Source organism: Apis cerana, linkage group LG14 (assembly GCF_029169275.1).
Source record: "Apis cerana isolate GH-2021 linkage group LG14, AcerK_1.0, whole genome shotgun sequence".
In the NCBI taxonomy this organism is placed as follows: domain Eukaryota; kingdom Metazoa; phylum Arthropoda; class Insecta; order Hymenoptera; family Apidae; genus Apis; species Apis cerana.
The window spans coordinates 7539494-7561221 of record NC_083865.1 but is presented as its reverse complement, the minus strand read 5'-3'; the positions used below and the strand labels follow the sequence as shown (position 1 = coordinate 7561221).

Below are 21728 nucleotides of genomic sequence, written 5' to 3'. Positions count from 1 at the left end.
ATATATATATATATATATATATGAAAATTGTAGTAAGATGAAAGAGAATGATCTTGATAAAACAGAATTATTTCAAACAGGAAATCCATGAACTGAGTAAATGTCCTTAACGAATCTTGCTCGCAGATCTTGATTGCAGATCTTTCGCATCAAGGATAAACGTATAAATTACGTTAGCTACTATAGTTCAATATGGGAATACTGAAAAAAGGAGGAAGTATAAATAAATGAATTTTATACCTGGAATTTTTTTACGAATTATTTGTCACGATTATTTCTTCTAAAAATCTTGCACTTTCTCCTTTTCGATGTATTTTTTTTTTTTTGAAAGTTTATTACGATAATAAACGTAATTGCTAAAAAGAAGAAAATTTAATTATAATGGTTAAAATAATAGAAGAAATTCTTTTCTTTTCTTTTCTTTTCTTTTCTTTTCAATTTAACTTTTTCCAATACTATGTTATCGCGAGTCCATTATAATACGTAAAATACATGTTTATATATACTTTTAAATTAACATGACTCAGGCATTCCGTTTTTGTTAATTTTTGGCCTGAAGAAAGAAATTTTTTTTCTACTAACTTATAACGTTTATAATTTCACTGGTAATAAGATAATTTTATTAATAGAATATGCAAAAATTTATAAAAATAATGACAATCCTATATAACCTTCAACAATAGTTAAAGGATTAAAAATATTAAAGTGAAAGTGAATCACGAACCAGTTGTATCTGACGGAAACTGGTTAATTTTAATTATGATTACCTGAAAAAGATTCTTTTTTTTTTTTATTAATGTTCATACGTGATGAAATTTATTCATGCATTTAAGTTCATCGATCTCAATGAATGAATAATTTAGAATAAAAATTGAAAAGAAACAATTTGAAAAGAAATCATATTTTACTTAATTTAAATTTAAAAAGATCGTATTATTAATATTATGATATTTGAAAAAATTCTTATTAAATTCTAATTAAAAAATTTTTTAAATTTTCTATTATTATTAGCATTTATAATAAGTACAATATTTTATTAACGTAATTATATAACGTAATAACGTAGAGTCAATTTTATTGAGTTCCATTACCATGTTCTTTGTGCAGTCATGAATTGTACATTATTCTTCGCACAATTAACGCAGTAATAAATCGAACTAAAGAATGTTATCAGTTGTTACGATCGTAACATTTCTTTTAGTTTATCACAGGATGTCCATTACTAAACTCGTTATACTGTACTATTTTTTATAATATCAATTGAAAGGAAACCTAAATCATACATGATATTATAAATTAAATGTTAAGAATATGAAAATTTGATTTTAAATCAACTTTGTTATTTTAAATTAATATATCATGAAGTAATACAAACGTAATACGAAGTAATTATAATAAAATGGTCAATGAACACATATATTGTAATTATATAACGATGGTTTAAATATCTAATTATTTATTTAGACAAAGAAGCAATAAAATTAATTATTAAATATCGAGGAAGCATCTCTAAAGCCCATAAATATACCGAGCAAGTATAGACAAGGAAAGGAAATAGTAAGAAAAGGACGGAGATAGGTTAAAAATGTTGAAATCAGCGCCATCTTCAGAGTGCCGCAAATGAAACTCATAAACAAAGGACAGAAAATAGTGTGAGAAAGACAGAGATATAAGAATTGACTATCAACGCCATCTCTCGACCCATAGAAATACTTTTCCGGAAGATAAGGCAGAATCAGAATTAACAATTAACGCCATCTCTCGGTCGATAGTGATACTTCATCGAAAAGGATAAGGTAGGATAAGAATTGGCAATCAGCGCCATCTCTCGGTCGATAGTGATACTTCATCGAAAAGGATAAGGTAGGATAAGAATTGGCAATCAGCGCCATCTCTCGACCGATAGAGATACTTCATCGAAAAGGATAAAGTAGGATAAGAATAGGCAATCAGCGCCATCTCTCGACCGATAAAGGTACTTTTTCGAAGGATAATGTAGAATAAGAATTAACAATCAACGCCATCTCTCGAAAATATTTAGAAACAAAGATGTTTGTAATATTCGTTAGATGGTGCTGGCGGTCAATTCTTATATCTCTGTCTTTCTCACACTATTTTCTGTCCTTTGTTTGTGAGTTTCATTTGCGGCACTCTGAAGATGGCGCTGATTTCAACATTTTTAACCTATCTCCGTCCTTTTCTTACTATTTCCTTTCCTTGTCTGTTTCATGGAGAGAAATAAATTCATGCGCTCAAGAGACACTTCATCCGATTAATTTTATTTTTTTTTTTTTGCCTAACTTATCGATTAAAAATCTTAAAGAATATAATAATTTAAATTTTCTAAAAGAATATAAAATATTAAAATATTTTTTGTGTAATTAACGTAATTTGAAAAAAATTAATTTTATTTTTAATTAAATTCGAATCATCAACATTTTATTGGTACTTGTGAATACCCTTTATTTAGATCGTGGAAAAGAACAATTACATTTATTTTCATGTCATGTACACGTGTATAAAGTAGATGTCTTTTATCAGAATACATGGGCAGCCGCTTATATTGAACAAGCAAAAGGCGAAGGAACTTTCAATCGGATATTTTTTTTTTTTTTGCACTTCATTCATTGGGATCAATGTTCACTAATCGAAGCAATTATTATTATATTAATATAATATATTTTTATAAAATAATCAAAATAAATCGATGAAATCTCATTTACGTTTAATTAAAAATTCTCTAATATTTCGTTCGTCTCGCAATTCTATCTATTTATCTGTTTCGCAATTCGTACCAAGTTCTTCCCCATTGTTATTTTTTTCGCAATAAATCAAAAATAATTTCGATCAGCGAACGTTGATTCACATAATCTTTGATACGAAGGAAAACAAAACTCGAAACTCAAGCAACTACAAAGTGCGTAGATAAGAGTAACAAATTATACGAATGGCCTATAGATTTGCCTTTTGTGTAGACGAATTTATTGTAAAAACGATTAACATTTTCTCGACGAGTTCTCAAATATCCTCGTGATCTTAACTCATTTTTTTTTTTTTTTTTACGACACGATTCCTCGTCGTTGTAAAAATCTCGATTCTTACGACACGAGAAAGTCGATTAAACTTCCTGTAATCGTATACTACGAAAACGAGAATGGTGCAAGAAACCTGGATATATCTTGTTTCAAAAAAAATGTACGTTGGAAACATTTATACTTATATATACTATTCATATAAATACAAAGACAATTTATTCTTTCATACTTACAGCTTAACTCCATTGCACCATTCTCAAATATCCTTAGAGATCGAGCAAGAGATTGGACTGTGAAATTATTTATATATATAGGCGAAGTAAATATTTTTTTTTTTTTTTTAAAATCGATCACACAACGACGATACACACGATTCGTGTCTTTGAACTTTGTTTAAACGAGGATCAATTATAATCCTTAAATTAACGTGAAACGTTGTATGTTTATGATCGTTATATCTTTATCGACTAGCATAGTGGACTTAATAATAAATAATCACTCTCGAGGTGGCACGATATATTTTGATATTAAACAGATTCTCGATTAGAAAATAATCTTCATTCCGGTCGTTTCGTCATTGTACAATTAGTAAAACATAAAGTTTTTCATGACTAGAATCATTTTAATCGACTTTGTCGAGACATTTCATCTCATTTTGCACCGTAATACCTTTCATTTAAAAAAAAAAGAAAATAATAACAATTAATAAAAATTCGATCAAACGATTTAAACAATTTAAAATAAATTGTCGTTTAAACTCGTGATAAAATTATGAATCTACAGTACAAAGTTGTGGACAAACGTTCATCCGTTTGTCGAGTATTTTCATAAAATTAATTATCTATTAACGATCGATCGTCCATTAAAAATGTTTCAATCACAATGACACAATTCCATCCTATCGGGGATGGAAATTCTAGCATTCTCGAGAATATCTCGAGATAATTCCACTTCTCGTCCCCGCAATTACTGGTTCGTCAAGTTTCCAAGTTGAACATTGTTTCCTTATTTTAATTAGCGCAGATTCTCGCTCGCGACGTATAACGTTGCAGAATAGTTTCTCAACTTGTATATATACGCCCTGGTAGTCGATATAATATATAAAGTGCCAGTTTCGTTTCGAAATTTCTATACCTAAGAACATTGCATCCTTTTTCTATGTACGAATAAGTATATTTAGACAAATATTTTTTTTCATTAAAAAATTGTGTCGTCGTCGCGTTTATCAGTTAGTAAAAAATAATTCGGAATATTATATTTCTTTTTTTTTTCTTTTTTTTTTTCTTTTTTTAGAATTCGAAGACGAAGTTATCGAAGAGGGTAGAAAAATACGGGTCTTGAGTATAAAATATCAACGTGATACGTAGATTTTGATTGTACGATATTATATACTGTATTACATTTCTTAAACACGACATCGAATCAACTTATTTACACGAAAAGCTTCTTTTTTTCTTTTTTTTCTTAGAATTTTTATGCAAAATTGATCTCGCCACGAGAAAGATTTTTCGACTAATCTTCGGATGGTCCCGGGTTCAATAAGGTAATCCAAACTTCGTGATACAAAAATAGCTTTACAACAATAGTATTTATCAGTTAGTTAAATTATTAAACAATGTTCAACCACGAGCGTATTGTTGGAACCAGTCGGAGGATAATCGGATATCAAGGTGCATCCTTTGTTTTCGACTTTTAATTGATGATTCATTCGCTCGAATCCACGCAAACAATACTCACGGAAACCAAGTTGACACACGTGATGAGCGTGAGGAAAAAAACGCTCTGTTCGTTCGTGTTTCGACAATTATTTATTGAAAAATAAAGTAATACGAGTAGTATTACTCTTTTCTGTTTATACGATATATAATCACATCCTACTCGATGATAGAATTTAAATAGAAAGTTCGAGTTTCCAAATAATTCACCGTTTTATGTATTCTCATTTCGAAAATCGGAATCATTAAATCATACGTACGTTCAAATGCACCACGATATTCAACTCTTCATTCGCAACGATCGCAAAATGCACGCAAAAAGCTCGAGTCATTTCGAAGCTATTCCTTTTCTTTCTATTTTTTTTATTATTTTTTTTTTTTACGACGAGCTTCGATCATCGAAAGTTTATCGCTCGAGACGAGTGTTGGGAACGATTCCTACACGACACGATTCGAGTCTTTCTAAATCATACATTCCACTCGATCACAAAAATTATTCTCTCAATGATTGTTCGATAAGGTAATCGTTTCACGTAATTATTAATTAAAGAAAAAAGATCAACGGCCGATGATGGTCGGCTCGTCGGCCATCGCGATCTCCTCGGTGGGCGCCTTGTCCCTCTTCCGCTTCCTGGAGAACAGCATGAAGGCGCATCCGGCGAGAAGGTTGCACAGGAACACGATCCACGCGAGGATCAACGAGAAATTGTACTTGAGGATCGCACCCTTTGGGAACGTTGTGTGTACGTGTTTGCTCTCGAACTCGATCGAGGAGAGGAGAACTTGTATCACCACCATGTTGCACGCGGCTGCAACCACAGTTACACGTTCATTCCCGGAAAAAGTATGTTTCAGGATACGTTGGATCTTTTTTCCGAGCAATTAACGAATAAAGATGAAAAGTTTTGAAGTAGCTAAGTGGAACTGCTTTTAATCGAAATTAGAAGAATAATGCGGAACATACGTGTAATAATTTTAAATAATTGGAAGAAAAAGAAGGAGAAGGAGAGAAGTATTGGGATTAATTACCGCTAATGAAATGTATTCCACCGGCCAATCGCTTGAACATGTATCGTGGGTTGCGGAACGTGTAGATGGAGAAGAAAAAGCCCATCACCATCACGAACAGGCTGATTAACGCGAACGATACCTGTGTCCTCGAATAATCTGCGTGAGTGATAAATTCATGGATACGTGGATTAAAAGATTAAAAAAGGGCCGCACTTTCCTTTCTTTTCTATAATTAATTTCGATCACACACGGAAGCAAAATTAATCGAAATTCCTCCAATTTGATCCTTGCGTCGACGCAGATCTTTTCATCTTACGTTATGTTTTTTTTTTTAAAGTTTCTGCTTAAAGAAAGATGTTTAAATCCATTCGGATTCTACTATCGATTTATTACTGGAATAATCATACGAATAATATTTTGAAATCTTCTGCGTTTTGTTGCAAAAAACGTGAACGGTTCAAGATTCGATCAATTTGGCTTCCAAGCGTCAGTATGGAATGTAAAGTGTCGAGATACGTAATAATTCAGCATTTAATTAAGTATAATTAAAAAAAGAAACGTAGAAATCATCAACGTAGAAAGATTATACTCTTCTTCTTTCTCCATTCCTCTTTTCATCCATTCTTTTCTCTCTGCGCAACAATTTTTGATATTTCCCCCTCCCCCTGCTCCCAAAAAGAAAAGGAAACAATTTTTCCAATTACTTTCCACTCTCGAGATCCACGCGTTATGCGCATCTTCGAAGACAATTCATATCCTGAACAAACGTTCTCTGTCTATTTTAAGAAAATGAGTCTTCCAGAAAGAATTTAAAAAAGAGGAGGAAAAAGAAGAAGAGGAAGAAAAAAAGAAACGTAAGTAATTTCACTTACTGACTACTGTATTTAACCCCGGATTCAATTTGAACTGTTTCTCGGTCGGGAACATATCCTGGTTCTTGCACTCCTCTAGAGAAGAAAATAACGGGATATTAGATTAAGAGAAATTCTTTCTTTTCTTTTTTTTTCCGCAGTTTTTATTCGCAAGTTTGATGTATGAGTCGGAACCCGTTAAATCCCTCCCGGTTTACCGTAATCACCCTATCAATCTTCATTCCTCTCACATTTCCTTCCCATTTTCTCATTCTGGTTATCTTATTTCTTCTTTTTTTTTTTTTTTTTTTCTCCATGGAACGTGTTCTCTCCCGTCCCCGTGTCCCGCGTCACGGTAAGTTATTTTTACGCCTCAGCCTTTGAACGAGGGCTGGAGAGACAATAAGAACGTGATCAATATTTATACCGTATGATATTTAATCCTTCCCGATCATCCCCGAGGTCGACAATTTACGATCCTTTTCGAATCCGTGGATCGCATCTTTCGTCGAAGAATAATTTTTAATGGAAAAAAAAAGAAAAATAGATAATCGAACTATGAATTAATTGGAAAATGGGTCGTATTCCTTTCGTCGAGGAATGATCGAGAATTTTTGAGTAAAAATTGTTGTCTCCAAGAGATATCGAAAATTGAATTTTATTAAGGAATAACATGAAGAATATTTGCGTAAATATTTTTGCCTCGAAAAGATTAGGATATCGATAGAAATTGCATGTTGCGAGACGACTTGAAAAATGAATTGTTCTTTCGTCGAGGAATAATTGAAAGATTTTTCCGTAAAAATCGCTTACCTTAGAAATGTGACGATAAATTGATTAGATGCTGCGTACGTTTGATGGAAAAATAATTAAATAATTTTTGCCCAAAGTTTAAAAGTTTACTAAATTTAGGAAGATTGATTAAGGGGAATGATCGGTGTTCGGGCAATTTACGATGATATTACAGTTGTCTAATTTGGTGACTGTGACGTACGCATGATGAAACACACGTGTGGAACAGTGAACGTGACGCGTGACAAGTGAGCGTAGGCCTACAGACGCTGACACAAATGTGATTAACTACAAAGAGCGAAACTAGGTTTGTTGCAGCCTTTGAATCTAAATCAAAAGTTCTTTAAATCTACCGTCATTCGAAGAAAACAAAAAAAAGAAAAAGAAAAAATAGAACGAAGAAGAAATTTAAGAAAAATCGAATCAAATAAAGATGGACGATTGAAGACGATCAAAAGTCGCTTTTACTCGAGGCGAAAAATCTTCGAAAGAGAAGTCAAAGTAGACGTAGATTTTTATTTGAGGTTAGCCAGCCTGGTGCAACGAGGTAAACGTATAAATTAAGTTACCCAAGAGAGAGGTTTATAAAATCGAGCCTGGTTTATCGAAGTATGGTAAATCTCTTGATGGCATAGTGAATGCATATCAACTATGCTCCTTCAACCGGAGCTACGAAATAAATTAAAGCGTACAGCGTATTTCAACGTGATGAAAATTCGACGTAAAAAAAAAAAAAAAAGAAAAAAATCCTTAGGAGTAACTTTAAATGGCAAAAGGAGAAAGAAACGTCGAAGAAACGTTTTATATACGCGATATATTAAAACGTGATATTGCGAAAGATTTGTTTACACGATACGATATTTTATTCCTCCATTAGTTCTATTTAAAGCGGTCGAATAGAATAATCATTCCACAATGTGTTCTCCTCAACTAGATATATCATCTGTGGATATCATCGAGCCCGCCTTTTTTGAAACGAAGCCATCGAGATCTTCCCGCTATCCTCGTGCCACCCCTTCGATTTAATTTAGCGATCTGACGGATTTTCTTGGTGAACGTGTTTTCTTTTTCCTGGCGGATCTTTGAAACGTTGAAAATTCGTCCATAATTCTGAATCAAGCGTTCACCAATTATTGGGAATTATTCGAGCCAATTACGAGCAGATACTCGATTTAAATTCTGTAAATTTAAATTATTTTTACGAAATTCTGACGGACTCCTTCTTTTATGAACGAGGAATTAAGAGACAAAAATAAAGCTATCCTCTCGAACCGCTTACAATTTACATTTCCATTACTTTGGAGACTTGAATATTTTGCGGGAGGGTGAAAGAAAATACGTGGAAGGAAGAAAATGTGAAAATCTTTTTGTTAGGGAAGACTTACCGAAGGGGATCAGCTTGGTGGAGTTTTCAGATTCAGGTGCTATCCCTTGAACACAGCCTCTCCAGAGACCCATATTCTTGTAGATTAATCTTCTTCCTTTAGCTGGGTCACCGATTGGTAAACCGTTCTTATCCGGAGCTTCGATCGTGAACCAATGATCGGTTCCAATGGCGACCGACCATATGCATACCGACAGACCCACGAGGACCGTGCAACCGAGAAGGATTCGCCTCTCGAATATAACCTGAAATTTAAGAATACCTATTACAAATTGTCCTAAATTAAATTGAAAATTTTCATCATATTCTGTAATACGATATATTTTTACTTAAGAGAGAAAAGGTTTGGTTTAATTACTAGTGATAAAATTATTTTTTTTTCTCCCTTATAATTTTATTTCGAAAATATCCTCGACTTATTTAAAAAATTAGAGAAAAGAGTTACAATTTTATAACTTGATTCGAAAAGGAGAGAATGGGGAAAAATTGTGCTTGAGAGAGAGAAGTATAATAACTGTACCTGGTTGTACAAAGCTTTCATTCGACTCGCCATTTCGCCTTTGAATTTTAGAGATTTCTATTCGGCAGCCTCTTCCTTCGTCGGATTAAATGTCGGTTCACGAAATTAACGATCTGCCATATTGCGTTTTTAAAAGCGCGAGTCAAAGCTCGTTTCAACAAATATTTGAGGAAATGTTATTTTTATTTCGAGTGCACGATTGTCCAATTAAATTTATCGTTTCTTCAATTATCGAAGAGTATTGTTGATACTTGATATACTAAAATTTACTTTTTAATTTATGTGCGAATCTTAAATTTATTTAATATTTTATAGAGAGCGACATTTTTTCCTTTTTCAACGTTTTCCAAAATTTTCCATATCCGGATTAAATCCTAACAGATTGATCTAATTTATCGTTTTTGGATTTATTTAGCACGTGGCTAAATCTCGTCAAAACTTTCTTTTACATAATTTATCAAACATCTGCTTTTTTTACAGGAAATACTTCTTTGCTTCTCGTACGTTTCACGAAGCTGCTTTTTCAAAGATTTCTGTTCTCTTCTTTAATTCTCAAACGTTGTCTTCATTATTTCTTTCGAGCATCCATTTCGACTATTTTTGTCTCTTTCTTCAGTTACGTTCCACTCAGTGGCTTCCATTTCTTTTCTTCTATTTCACGTGTCGATTTTATTATCCTCTTGTGATTCTTTGTAAATTCGAAAAAAATATTCCTTACAGATTATTTATCTATTCTCTCTTGTATTTATCTCTTCGTTGTTCACTTCGTGAAAAATACACTTTTTTTGGAAACACCTGTGAACAAGGCAAAGTAAAAATTGAAAGTTTGGACAAAATCGATAAGAAAAAATGAAGATTTAAACGCTTTGCCAGCAAATGTCAAACGCGTATGTATCTCTTTGCAACTTGTAATGTAAATATTTGGCACGAAATTCAAATTTCCATGTGGATCTTGGCTTCCTTTATCGTGATTAATATTCCATTATTGGTTGCATTAAAATTGGCAATTTTGTTGGATTCAATGCAAGTATATCGGTATACAGGAATGTATGAAAAGAAAATTGAAGGAATATTATATTTATTAGTTTTATTATATCCTATCGAAGTGATAAGTTTCTTATTTCTAAAAATTTGAAAATCTTTTTTTTCTTTTTACATAAATATAAATTTCCTTCTATATTTAATTTTCTATCGAATTCTTCGTAACCATTCCCCTCTAAGATTATTATAATAATTAATCTATCAATAGAGAATACTCTTAACGTAATTTAAATTTAATCGTAAAATTTAAAAGAAAGAAAAATATAGTAAAATTCATTAATATTTTCACGACTCAATTCAAAAATTAATTGTAATAATTAATTCGAAATATTTCTTGGCCACACAATCTAACAAATTGTAATAAGAAATTGTTATTACGATACAATTAACATATCCAATAAATTAATTGAAACCAATTTTCCAATGAAATACGAAAGATGAAACACGGAACGAGTGTTCTCTCAGCGGGTAAAGAAAGGAGGACAACAATTACATAGGAGCTAAGAAGTTCTCGTTTTCGAGAATGAGAAGGAGGAAGAAAGAGACGCAAAGTACGTGGATGCCCTGAAAATAATTTGGCAAGAAACCTTCTGTCGAAATCTTCTATCATTATTTCGTTTCTCGTCTCCTTTTTACTAGGAGGTTAGCCCAATGTCTGAACGAAGAAGCCAAATTAAATAACACGCTATGCCAAGTGTAAGATTTTCTTGTCAAATATTAAATCTCTCGAGATTATTGCAAAGAATAATTCGGAAAACGTGAGATGAGGACAATCACTCCGAACAACGGGTTCATTGTTCAAGCATTATTCGTTTCTTTGTCTCTCGAATTTTATCCATCACTTTTCCTCTCGTTTTTCACGGTGAAACGTAAAGAATATTCGGATACCAGATTTATGAATTTATATGGAAAATAATATTTTCACGAATAAAGTTGATTTATTTCTCAAATATCGACTATACACTTTGAATCATTTGCACATCATGGAAATTTTCATTGCGTAAATTCTGCATAAATGCATAAATATCCTGCATATGTATGTAAATCGCGATTCAATTGAAATTAACACGTACGTTCTTTGTTAAATCGGGGTTCTAGTAATTATTAATCGTAGGAAAAATTATTATTTGTCACGATAATAAACTTTGTATTTTGCATATTTACTCTGGAGGATATTGCACGTGTAAATGACTACGAGTTGTGGTCGAAGAACAATAAATAGAAGCTTAAAAAATATGATTAAAAGAAAATTTGAAATTCGAATTTAACAATTATCGATTTGAGAATCGTCTCGAAGAGATCTCTCAAAATTTTCTTTGTGCAACGTGGGGACAACGAATATCGTATAGAAATGAAAATCTTAAAAATTATAATATTTCGGTGAGAAGCGCGGGCGATGAAAGTACATCGACGTTGAAAATTTGAATAATTCAGATTTGAGGAACGAAAATAGACGGGTGTTCGGATCTAGAGCCACGTGAACAAAACTTACAGATTATAAAGTAGAATATTTATGTATTTCTTTTTATATTTTTCCAGTTAATCGGTCTATATTCGTGAGAGCGTGGATCGCGCACAGGGAAGAGAACAGAAGCTAGAGGTGTAATAACAAAATTTAGAAATTTAGAATCTGAATTTGGCAAGACGTAGAACGGCGGATTATCATTGTACGGATCGAAAATTTATTTCCCTTTGTTTCGTAATCCTCGATGAGATTTCCAACGAAATGATGCGTTGATTAAACTTTTTCCAACGATTAATTCGTGTTTTGGCATTCACGAATAACGAACAGAATTCGGAACAGAAAAGACTTTATTTAAATTCAGATTATATAAATTTAACGCGTTTAATATATTTATGCACGTATGTAAAAGTAATTGTACAATATTGTATAAATGAAAAAGGCGTGTCCGACTTATGGTATCCGTTTTCACTTGATAACTCTCGTTCGTTAAATATCAGCATTATTAATAACCAAGTATCGATAATTATTAATTTAATTATTAATAAATATTATTAAATATAAAACATATAGTTGCTATCTATACGAAAATAAGGGCATAATTATTATGCTATCGATTAAAATTTTAATTAAGTTTGCTGTTAGTATCTATCTGATAAGCCAAACGTATCTATTTTAAAACGTAATAATTTCGGTAAAAATTAATTAAATAGAAGAAATATTCCACCTTTGGAAGAAGATTTAATCAACATGGAGACATATGACGGTTGAATAGTTTCTTAATATCTGAGATTGATGATGGGATAAAAATAAATATTTTTATAAAAATTTGAATTGAAGATATTATTTAACTTGACAGATTTTCTTTCGTCGAAGATATATTTTATTACAAATTAAATGCGATCTTATAAAAAGTATTCGTCGTATTTAAATGGAAATGAAATAAATTTTCAAATACTCGTCTAAACGAGTAATTTACCAATAAATTAATATTATTCTCGAAGGATTTTCATATTTTAATATCGATATTAGCCACGAAACGATCACACGAATGAGACCGCTATTAACAGGTCAGAACGATCGGACCAAAAGTATCTCAAAGCTTTCGGTACGTCGATGGATATGTTTATCATAGAGCAGATGTAGACGAGAATTTACGAGACTCGTGATAAACGATCTTCGTGATCAATCCGTATACGTGAATCACTATACACAACTACGTCACTGAGAATGATTCCATTTACCAATCGTTTCTCAATTAACCATTTTTATCGAGTTTATCAATTAAAATCGATTAAATTCGAATCCCACCGAAAGATATTTATATAAGATCTATTTCTCTAAATTGCAAACAATAAACGAATAAACTCGTATTCTTAATAAATACACTCCTTCGTACACTTCCCTTCATCTCTCGTTTATTTCTTATTATAAATTCATCAAACGAGTATTTCACTAAACGTTACTAAAGTTACTCGAATTATATTTCTTGCGAAACAAAAACTGTTCCAATTAAATTGAAGTACACGTCTTTTATAAAAAATGGCAGATAACTTCATTAACAAAACCATCACGAGTAATTTTCAATAGCACGCCACGCATTATAGCGAGGATCGGAGGGCATGGAAGGCTAGGAATTATCGGCATTTGGCCTAGTTTTTTTTTTCTTTTTGCGAAACATCTCTGCCCCTCCCCTCCCCCTTTTCCTTTCCATCGCGCATTAATGAACGTGGTTTTCGCTCTCCCTCCCCTTCCCTCCTTTGCACGTAAAAGCATTCCATTTTTCCACGGAATATTACCGTGCTAATAATTCGATTTCCCCGATTTTAGAACGGACATAACCTTATTTCCATCCTGGCCGCGTGGCTTTCTCTCCCCCGTGAAACGAGAGTCTGGTTTTCGTTACAAAATTAGAATCACTGTTTAGTTCATTAATTTTGCAACGGAGTAAAAGATTGTGGCTTGACTGACACCCGCTAGGAAAAGCTAACACAACTAAAAATAAAGACAATATTCGCTTAGCCGCGGGTTTTCGTAAATTTTATTTCGTAAATTCGAGGATCGAAGTATGGAAGTATCGATTCGAAGGCGGCTCGATCGAGAATATTCTTCGATGAAAACGAAAGATTTGAAAACAAATTGGGGGGAAATGATCGGAATTTGTTGGCATGAACGATCACGAATAATACGACACGCCTCGCGTTACGTATAAATAGTTGCACAGATTGCAAAATTTTCTATATCCGTGTAGAAAAGCGTCTAGAAATTTTAATGTTTCTCTGCTTTTATCGGGAAACGAGACAAAAAAATTGAGGCAAACGATTTTTGTCGCTTCGGGAAATAAACTGGTGCCGTTATTTATTTATGGAACACCATGGACGAAGTGGAGCGCATTAATATCTTTCCTATCCTTGCCTTCATTATATGTACTTTGCCCTAGTTCAGTGTCTAGTGATATACATAGGCTTGCGTATCGAGTAAATGGTAACAGATACTAGCTCATTTCCAAGTCGATCGGATTTGCAATCTTTAGTTGCGACCGAAAGAACAATTTGAACATTTCCATAAAAATTGTTAAAACTATCTTTTTGTAAAAAAAAAAAATTCATGTAAAATCTTCATATAAAGAAAGAAAAATCTTCTGATCCCGATAAAAAGAAGAAGTGAGCTGATCTGATGGTAGGTTTCATAAGAAAAATCATTATCAGACTTTGTATCAATGATCATCGAAATTGCTGATTCAGATCTTTAATCTAATACGCTATTAGACAGAATAAAGTATCGTTCTCCTGGTACGAGCGTAGCTATCGTGAACGAGGACAATCGTTATCATTGTTATCTATTTGTTTCGTCGTCGTGTTCAACACTTTCTTCGTATCGACGAGATATCTCGAGCGATTTTACATGTGCAACGCTCTCGATGTCACGAATGAATAATATAAGCTCGCACGAGACCTCTCCTAGTCGGACGATTTTAGATTAAAATTCGCTCGCCAGATATTTTCGGGATGCGTTAAACGTGGAACGAAAATTTTACAGATATTTAAATTTTTCTTCATCGAAACCATATCAACATCCGGAAAAACCGAGTCAAGATTTTCTTCCCTCTGACTCGGATAATCGAGAGAGCCTCTCCTAAGAATATTTTTCAACGAGTAGTTTCCAATACAAAGTATCCATTAACAAAAGATAAGATCGTCGATCCATTCTGACAGTAACACTTACTTACTTTTTCGCAAATGGACGTTTTTTCACCTTACGTAAATGTAATATTTTTCATTATTATTTCAAAGATCGAATCTCAAGAAATCAACAGATACAAATATTCGAAAGCCAGTATTCCTTTTCTCGGGAATTCGATTAGAAATTCGAAACACAATGCACGTAGATTGGATAGGAAAAAATTGATAAAAGTTGGCTCCGAATCGAAAAGTTTGTCCCGCGAAGGAAAGGGAGGGGGCGATGGAAAGTGCTAGTGGTGGTAATCGAGGGGGTGGGTGTGTCGACGGAGTAAATGTAAGATCACAGGGCGCACGTGGCCGTGTTATTTCATGCGAAAGTGTTAACGATACATAAAAGTCAAGCGTTCGACGTTATCGGCGCTCATCGTTTTTCATCGCGAGGATGACGTCAATGCACTCGCTATTGTTTTATTCGTTTTTTTACCCGGCGGTGCGGTGCACAGCACGTTGCACACACGTACACACGTACGCGCACGCACACGGGTACGCACGCGGTTTATTTAACCGCAGCTGCAGCCTCGTGTGTTAACCGCGGAGTTATAAATGCTGACAAAACGTACGTGAACCGATCTGTCAGGGTGTAGACACAGTAGACACCCACGGCAGTTATTTTAGAGTATTCCCGCCTTTTTCCCTCCCCCCCCCCCTTTTCCCTCTTTTTTTCTCCCTCTGTATTCCGCCTTTATTCGCATTTTGAGATCACGGGTGGAGGATTATACGCAAGGGATCGGAGTGGAAAAATTTCGAAAGTGAGACATTTTTTTTTTTTTTTTTTTTTTTTTTGGAAACGAACGAAATCTCGAAGACGATAAAATTTGGGGAGAATCAAGTTTAGGGGAGAGAAAAGAGGGGAGGGAAGATATTTCAAAGTTTTAACATTTTTTGAGATAAGAAAATTTCGGATACGATTGGGAAGGGCGGGGAAAAAATTACCAAGTTTTTCAGAACTTTTTCAGCGATGGAAAAATTTGAGCGACGGAAAAATAACGGGCGTATATCTTTTTATCCGGTAAATTTATGTGGGCTTTCATCAACTTTATAAAAAGATGATGGAACCCGCGATTCGACTTGAAAAACGTTAGATAGGATATTTTAATCGAGTATGAATTATTGATAGAGAATCACGGAATGGATAGCCCATTACCGTTGAAGAATCTATGACTGTTGTGTCAATTTTTGTTTCCAAGATACAACGAAAGCGGACAGTCTGATGTGGCCGAAACTTTATTATACTTATTTTTATTTATACTTTTTTTTTGGGAGAATGGAAAAGTACTTTAACACTTTTAAATCTTTTTCTTTTTTTTAAAAAAGAAATTTAAAAAAAGATTACATAATTGGGATGAATGTTATGATTCATAATATCATTAAAATAATATACTTTTTGATACTTTTAATTAATCGATTTCATTTCGATAATTCGTTGATTCTAAAAAATTTTAATAAAATTGTGTATAGCTTACAATGTAATTTATATATAAAAAAATGGAATCTATAAATAACTGAACAACAAGCGGAACAAAAGTTCAATTTCAATTACGATTTATCCGTTTCAACAATCTATCGAATCGAATCAAGATCGATAAATAATTCAAGCGCGATTAGTGAAAGAATTCAAGTTTAACAGGAAATCGGTCGAATTGTAATAATAATAATAACAGATTGGCCGAATCAAATTATCGAGTTTTATTCTCAAAACTTTTATAACTCGATTAACATAAACATGTATAAATCTATTTTACACCCGCGTGATCCGAGTTTCTGTGAAAATGTCGTAAAAACCAAAGGAATCGGAATTTTATTTCGTCTGGTACCTTGAGCAATAAGAACAATAAAATTTGCACAACAATGGCTCTAAGAAACCGGCGTAAAAAATATTTGGCCCACATTCAGATTCTATTGTAGCGATTGCGAAATCGTTCTTAAACAAGTCTCTGAATGCCGTTGCGCTTAATGCATGGCTTTCATAATTAAGTTGTTCGCCAAATTCTTAGAAACGAATAATTTCGTGATAATATATAGCGTACATTATATAGATCCAATAACAAAATAAATTAATCATTCCGTCTTTCGAAAAATAAAGTTTTCATTTATCTTCGTTTCAAATATAACTGACAATTCAATTAACGAATTATTTTATCTGTGAAAAATGTAAGAATTTTTTCGATATTTTCTCTCAAAAAAAAAAAAAAAAAAAAAAGAAAAGAAAATCATAAATTTCTGCTTATTCTTAAAAGTAGAAAACTGATAAATGATAAGATCTCTCGTCCATTTCTTTCTCAATTCTTGTTTCAAAAAATAAAGTAGAAGTAGAAAAGAAAATTTCCCCAACTATCGGTCGAAAAATCAAATTTCTTTTCATTTAAAAAAAAACGAACAGAATGAAGAAACTCTCTATATATTAGAAACTATATATTAAAGAAGAAGTCTACGATGTTAGAAAACTTCCCATCGATTTCTTTCAATTCTCGTTTCAAAAATAGAGATGGGAGTAGAAAAAAGAATTCGCCATTCGAAAAATCGAATTTCACCTTTAAAAAGATGGAAAATCGACGGGAAGCCTCGAAAACGGTCGAAAGAAAAGGAAAAGAAAAGAACTTAACTTTAAAGAAGTTAAACTTTTGAAACATCGTCTCGACGTTTCATCGATTTATCGTCCTACCGATATTCCCTCCTCCTCTTCCATCCCCTCTTCTTCCACTCTCCTTATTCCGATGATTGATCGTCGTGGACGAGTTTATGGGCCTCGGATCATCGAACACAACCGCGAAACACGAAGTTACGCTCCTAAATTTGTGTCGACGCGCTATTCTCGCCGTGGACCGTCCAACACAAGCGGAAATACAGGCGGGCTTTCGTCTTAGAATAGAATCGGAGCCGAAAATCTTAGGGGTTTTTGTTTGCTCGCGGCTCGGATTCGGCATTAAAACGGAGAATGATCGGTGATTGACAGTAATTCCTTGTTGTTTCTGCGTAAATGTGCACCTGTATATCAACGGATGATATATTTCGATCTCGTTGATTTTATTATTGGCCCATATTTGTTGATCTATATATAATTATATATATATATATACGTATATATGTATATATAATTATATATATATATATACGTATATATGTATATATTTGAGGCACGACGTAGTGGGATAAGTCAACAATTGGGTCGGGCAGGCTGGTGACGACGAGTGAGTGCCGTTCGTTTAAGGCTAAGTTTTAAATGGATCGGGCAACTCGCGACGCGAATGATGGAAGCGAAAGGTGAATTCGAGAGTTCGATAAGCTTGAACTTGTACGAAAATGAGAATTTTGCTGAGAAGAGAGGGTATTAAATTCTTCGGCTATTCTGAAAAATATAATTGGATGAAATATTTTTTGTAACATTACTTTTTTTTCCTCGCCCTTTGAATTGACAAAAACTCTATTGACTTTCATCGGATCGCTCGATCGTGAAAAATGTCTCTCCATCCTCCATAAAACTTTGCAATAAATAAAGATGAAAAGAAAAGAAGAAGAAGAAAAAGAAGATAGAATGATAGGTAACAATATTATAATAAGTAAGAATATTAAAAAAGAAATGGTGCTAAACCTTTGTCTTAAACCTTTTGCCAAAAAGATTGCGTTCGTATGGAGAATTTTAAAATTTTAAAAGAGACAAATACGTGTATATTTGTTACTACACAGGTCCGACGAGAGAAGACTTTTTCACGTTATGACACCATTTTAGTCAACTTCATACACTTTAGAGATAAATAAATAAAGGAATAACGTACGAGCCGAGGAGCACGATTGTTGACGAGGGGTAAAATTAGCAGCAAGAATAATAATCCCACGTCGAAGGAATCACGCCGAAACTCGCAAAACTTTCCTACGTCATAATTATAAACCAAAGTTTCGTAATTATCCTTAGCATGCTCGATCAATATTTATACCAGAGGATTCAAACATTCTGTCAATAATTACGTTCATTCTAAAGCTGGATAGTTTAGTGAATTAAGAAAATTCTTGTATATTTACACGTGTCAGCAAGTCATTAACTCTCGAGTAAATCTCTCACGTGGATCGGTTGTAAAGGGAAGTTGCTTATTAATTAATTACTATTGATTGCCGCGTGTGATTATTTCAATACACGCCGTTTCGATTTGATTCCATCTCTTTTCGATCGATCGCAGATTTATTTTAAAAAACTCAATCCCTCTCGTGCGTTAAAAATTATCAATTAAATAGATCTCATTAAAATTTCCTCTCTTCCAAGATTTTCCATCTCCAAAATCTTCCCGTTCCCCGTATTCGATTCAATCCATCGAAATCCTCAAACTCGAAATAAATAGAAGACAACATCCAACGTTCTGCTCGAATTCCTAATACATTCTCGATCGATCCAACTAACCACGAATTAATATATCACGGAAAGCATGGATTGGTTTCGCCGAACAGTCGAGCGAGCTCGAAATGAAACTTCTGAACACGAAAATCGATCAATTGTTCACGGATATCTGGGAATCGATGTTACTTCGATGGATAAATTGACGGTTGAACAGGGGATTGACACCGAGTGGGAACGGTGGACACGTGTCGATGAAGATCGTCGCGTGCGTGAAGCCCAACCCGACCACGACGAGCCTCGAACTCGAATCGGGCGGCCAGTCTTCGCCAGAAATAGGTCCCTGTCGTGCTTGTATTTTTAAATTATTCCTCGAGACGACCTACGACAATTACGTGGCACGCTGCATCTTTTTTGGTGATTAAATTTAAGGCTTTGCGCAGCCCTCAAACTTTCGAATAACGAATAAGCGTATCTAAACGAATTTCCTTATTTTCTTGTCATTGAAAAGATAATAAGAAGTAAGAAAATTAAAAATTAATCGTCTGAAACAACTTTTATCAATAAACGACGAATTCACTCTAGAGATTTCCAGTAGTAAAATATTCCTAAATTTTCGACAAAGTTTTCGTTTCTCGATCAATTCAATAATAATTATTGAACAACAGATCTGAGATAAAATCTACCTCCAACTTTGAAATTAAAAAAAAAAATTAAAATCTATTTGTACAATTCTAAAGCCTTCAAAATTCACATAATTCACAAATTCACTCTGAATTACTGAAAAAGAAAAGTCAAAATATAAGAGAACGGCTTAATCGAAACGTTCACGAGAAAGAAAAGAATACGATGGAAGAAAGTAATCGAAGAACACGAATAGAGAGCCTCAATGCATCATTCTCAATGGCTCGTTGTATCGAATTATTCCCAATTCCGGATTACCATTATCGTTGCATTAACTTCCCTTCGAATCGAATCCCACCCTCTCTCTCATTTCTCAAACGATCGTGTTTTAAACGTTGATGCATGCACTCGATCTGTTTCAATTGGACGGTATAAATACAATGGGCAAAAGTCGGGGAGCTACTCCTCGAATAAACACAGACGTTTCCCGGCTTCGTTGGCACGAGGATGAGAAAATTCGTAGCGTGGAACACGAAAATGACCGCAAGAATTTCGGCGTGCGGGGGTGGACCGCAGTTCCCGCCAGAAAATGGAGGGAATTTCGTGTTTTATTCCAACAGGTAACCGTGTTAGGGGAATTTTTCCAAGTGGAACGATGGTGGATGGAATGGAAAGTAACCAGAAAAATCGTATGTTGTTTGATTTGTAAATGCGCAATCGTGTGTGGGAGGGGTGTTAATGCGTTCGTGGAATATTTTTTGATTGCAGAGGTCGGTAAGTGAATGTGTAACGAGTTGGCATTGGAAAAAATATCGGTTGAGGATTATGTAAGAGAGATGTAGCAGAATCTACAAGTTGAAAGTTATATATCTTGTGTGCAAGATTTTGTAAGATATCGTTGTTATTTTGAACAGGAGAAAATTGGAAGACAAACTTTATAATTTGTTTAATTCACTTCTGAAGTCTCGTTTATTTTATTTTCTCTTCGAATTTTTCTCGAGTTCCAGTTGAAAAGAAAAAAAATCTAAAGAAGTTTCTACGCTATGAAGCGCCGAATTAATTAAGAGTTGTATGGAATAATTGAATGTTTCAGAATTTGCTTTGACGAACTTGTAAAAGAATTTATCATGATGTATCGATAAAATTTTATCAAAAGTAAGTCGAATGAATGAAATAAAAGTTTAATGGATATGACTTAAAACGCTCTTCCGTCAATTCGTCAATTGCACCTTTTTCTGACTTTCCGCGTTTCGGTATCGTTATATAATGAGTTAACGCAGAAAGAAATAAATATTTCTTACGTAATGTTACGATTATTTGATCAATTTTTATACAATTTAATATCCGAATAAAAACGATTTTTCTTTTCTTTTGTAAATTTGTGCCAAGTGCAGATATACAAAAATATAACATACAAATTTTAATATTTAAAAAAATCAATCAATTTTCTAAATATTAATTAATTCTACGTTCACGTAACAACTTAATATATATCGATTCTGTCCATTCCAAGGATCGAATAAAGTTAATAGAACACAGAGAGCAGATGATGCAGATACTGTCTGTCAAGATTAAGATTATCGTTGCAAGAAGAGAGACAAGAACGTACGAGCCGGATAGAAATCTTGAGAAAATTAATGTAATGGGGCGGATAAGATGCGCGCAAGATCGTTCGGTGTTTAAGAACGAAACGAGCTCGAGGCTCTCGTACTCGTTGAAGTCAATAA

General features: G+C 33.5%; 1 protein-coding gene and 1 long non-coding RNA gene across 4 annotated transcripts; one reads left to right on the top strand and one right to left on the bottom strand.

Annotated features, from left to right (window-relative positions):
- Positions 1–2433: 2433 nt before the first annotated feature.
- On the bottom strand, positions 2434–17902 carry LOC108000664 (transmembrane protein 114). Of its 3 annotated transcripts, none has more exons than XM_062084447.1 (6): positions 17716–17902; positions 9309–10103; positions 8790–9033; positions 6634–6708; positions 5780–5917; positions 2434–5559 (listed from the first exon to the last, which is right to left on the bottom strand). In XM_062084447.1, the coding sequence occupies exons 2-6, from the start codon at positions 9339–9341 to the stop codon at positions 5309–5311; spliced, it is 741 nt and encodes a 246-aa protein (XP_061940431.1). In that variant the 5' UTR covers positions 9342–10103; positions 17716–17902; the 3' UTR covers positions 2434–5308. The 3 variants fall into 3 exon arrangements, with proteins under 3 accessions (XP_061940431.1, XP_016916638.1, XP_061940432.1); XM_017061149.3 differs by having other exon boundaries at positions 17657–17838; XM_062084448.1 differs by lacking the exon at positions 5780–5917 and having other exon boundaries at positions 17716–17898.
- A 297-nt stretch (positions 17903–18199) lies between these two features.
- On the top strand, positions 18200–21202 carry LOC108000665 (uncharacterized). Its single transcript, XR_001766591.3, has 3 exons — positions 18200–18592; positions 18738–20690; positions 20770–21202. It is a non-coding gene; the product is annotated as an uncharacterized LOC108000665 (long non-coding RNA).
- Positions 21203–21728: the final 526 nt, after the last annotated feature.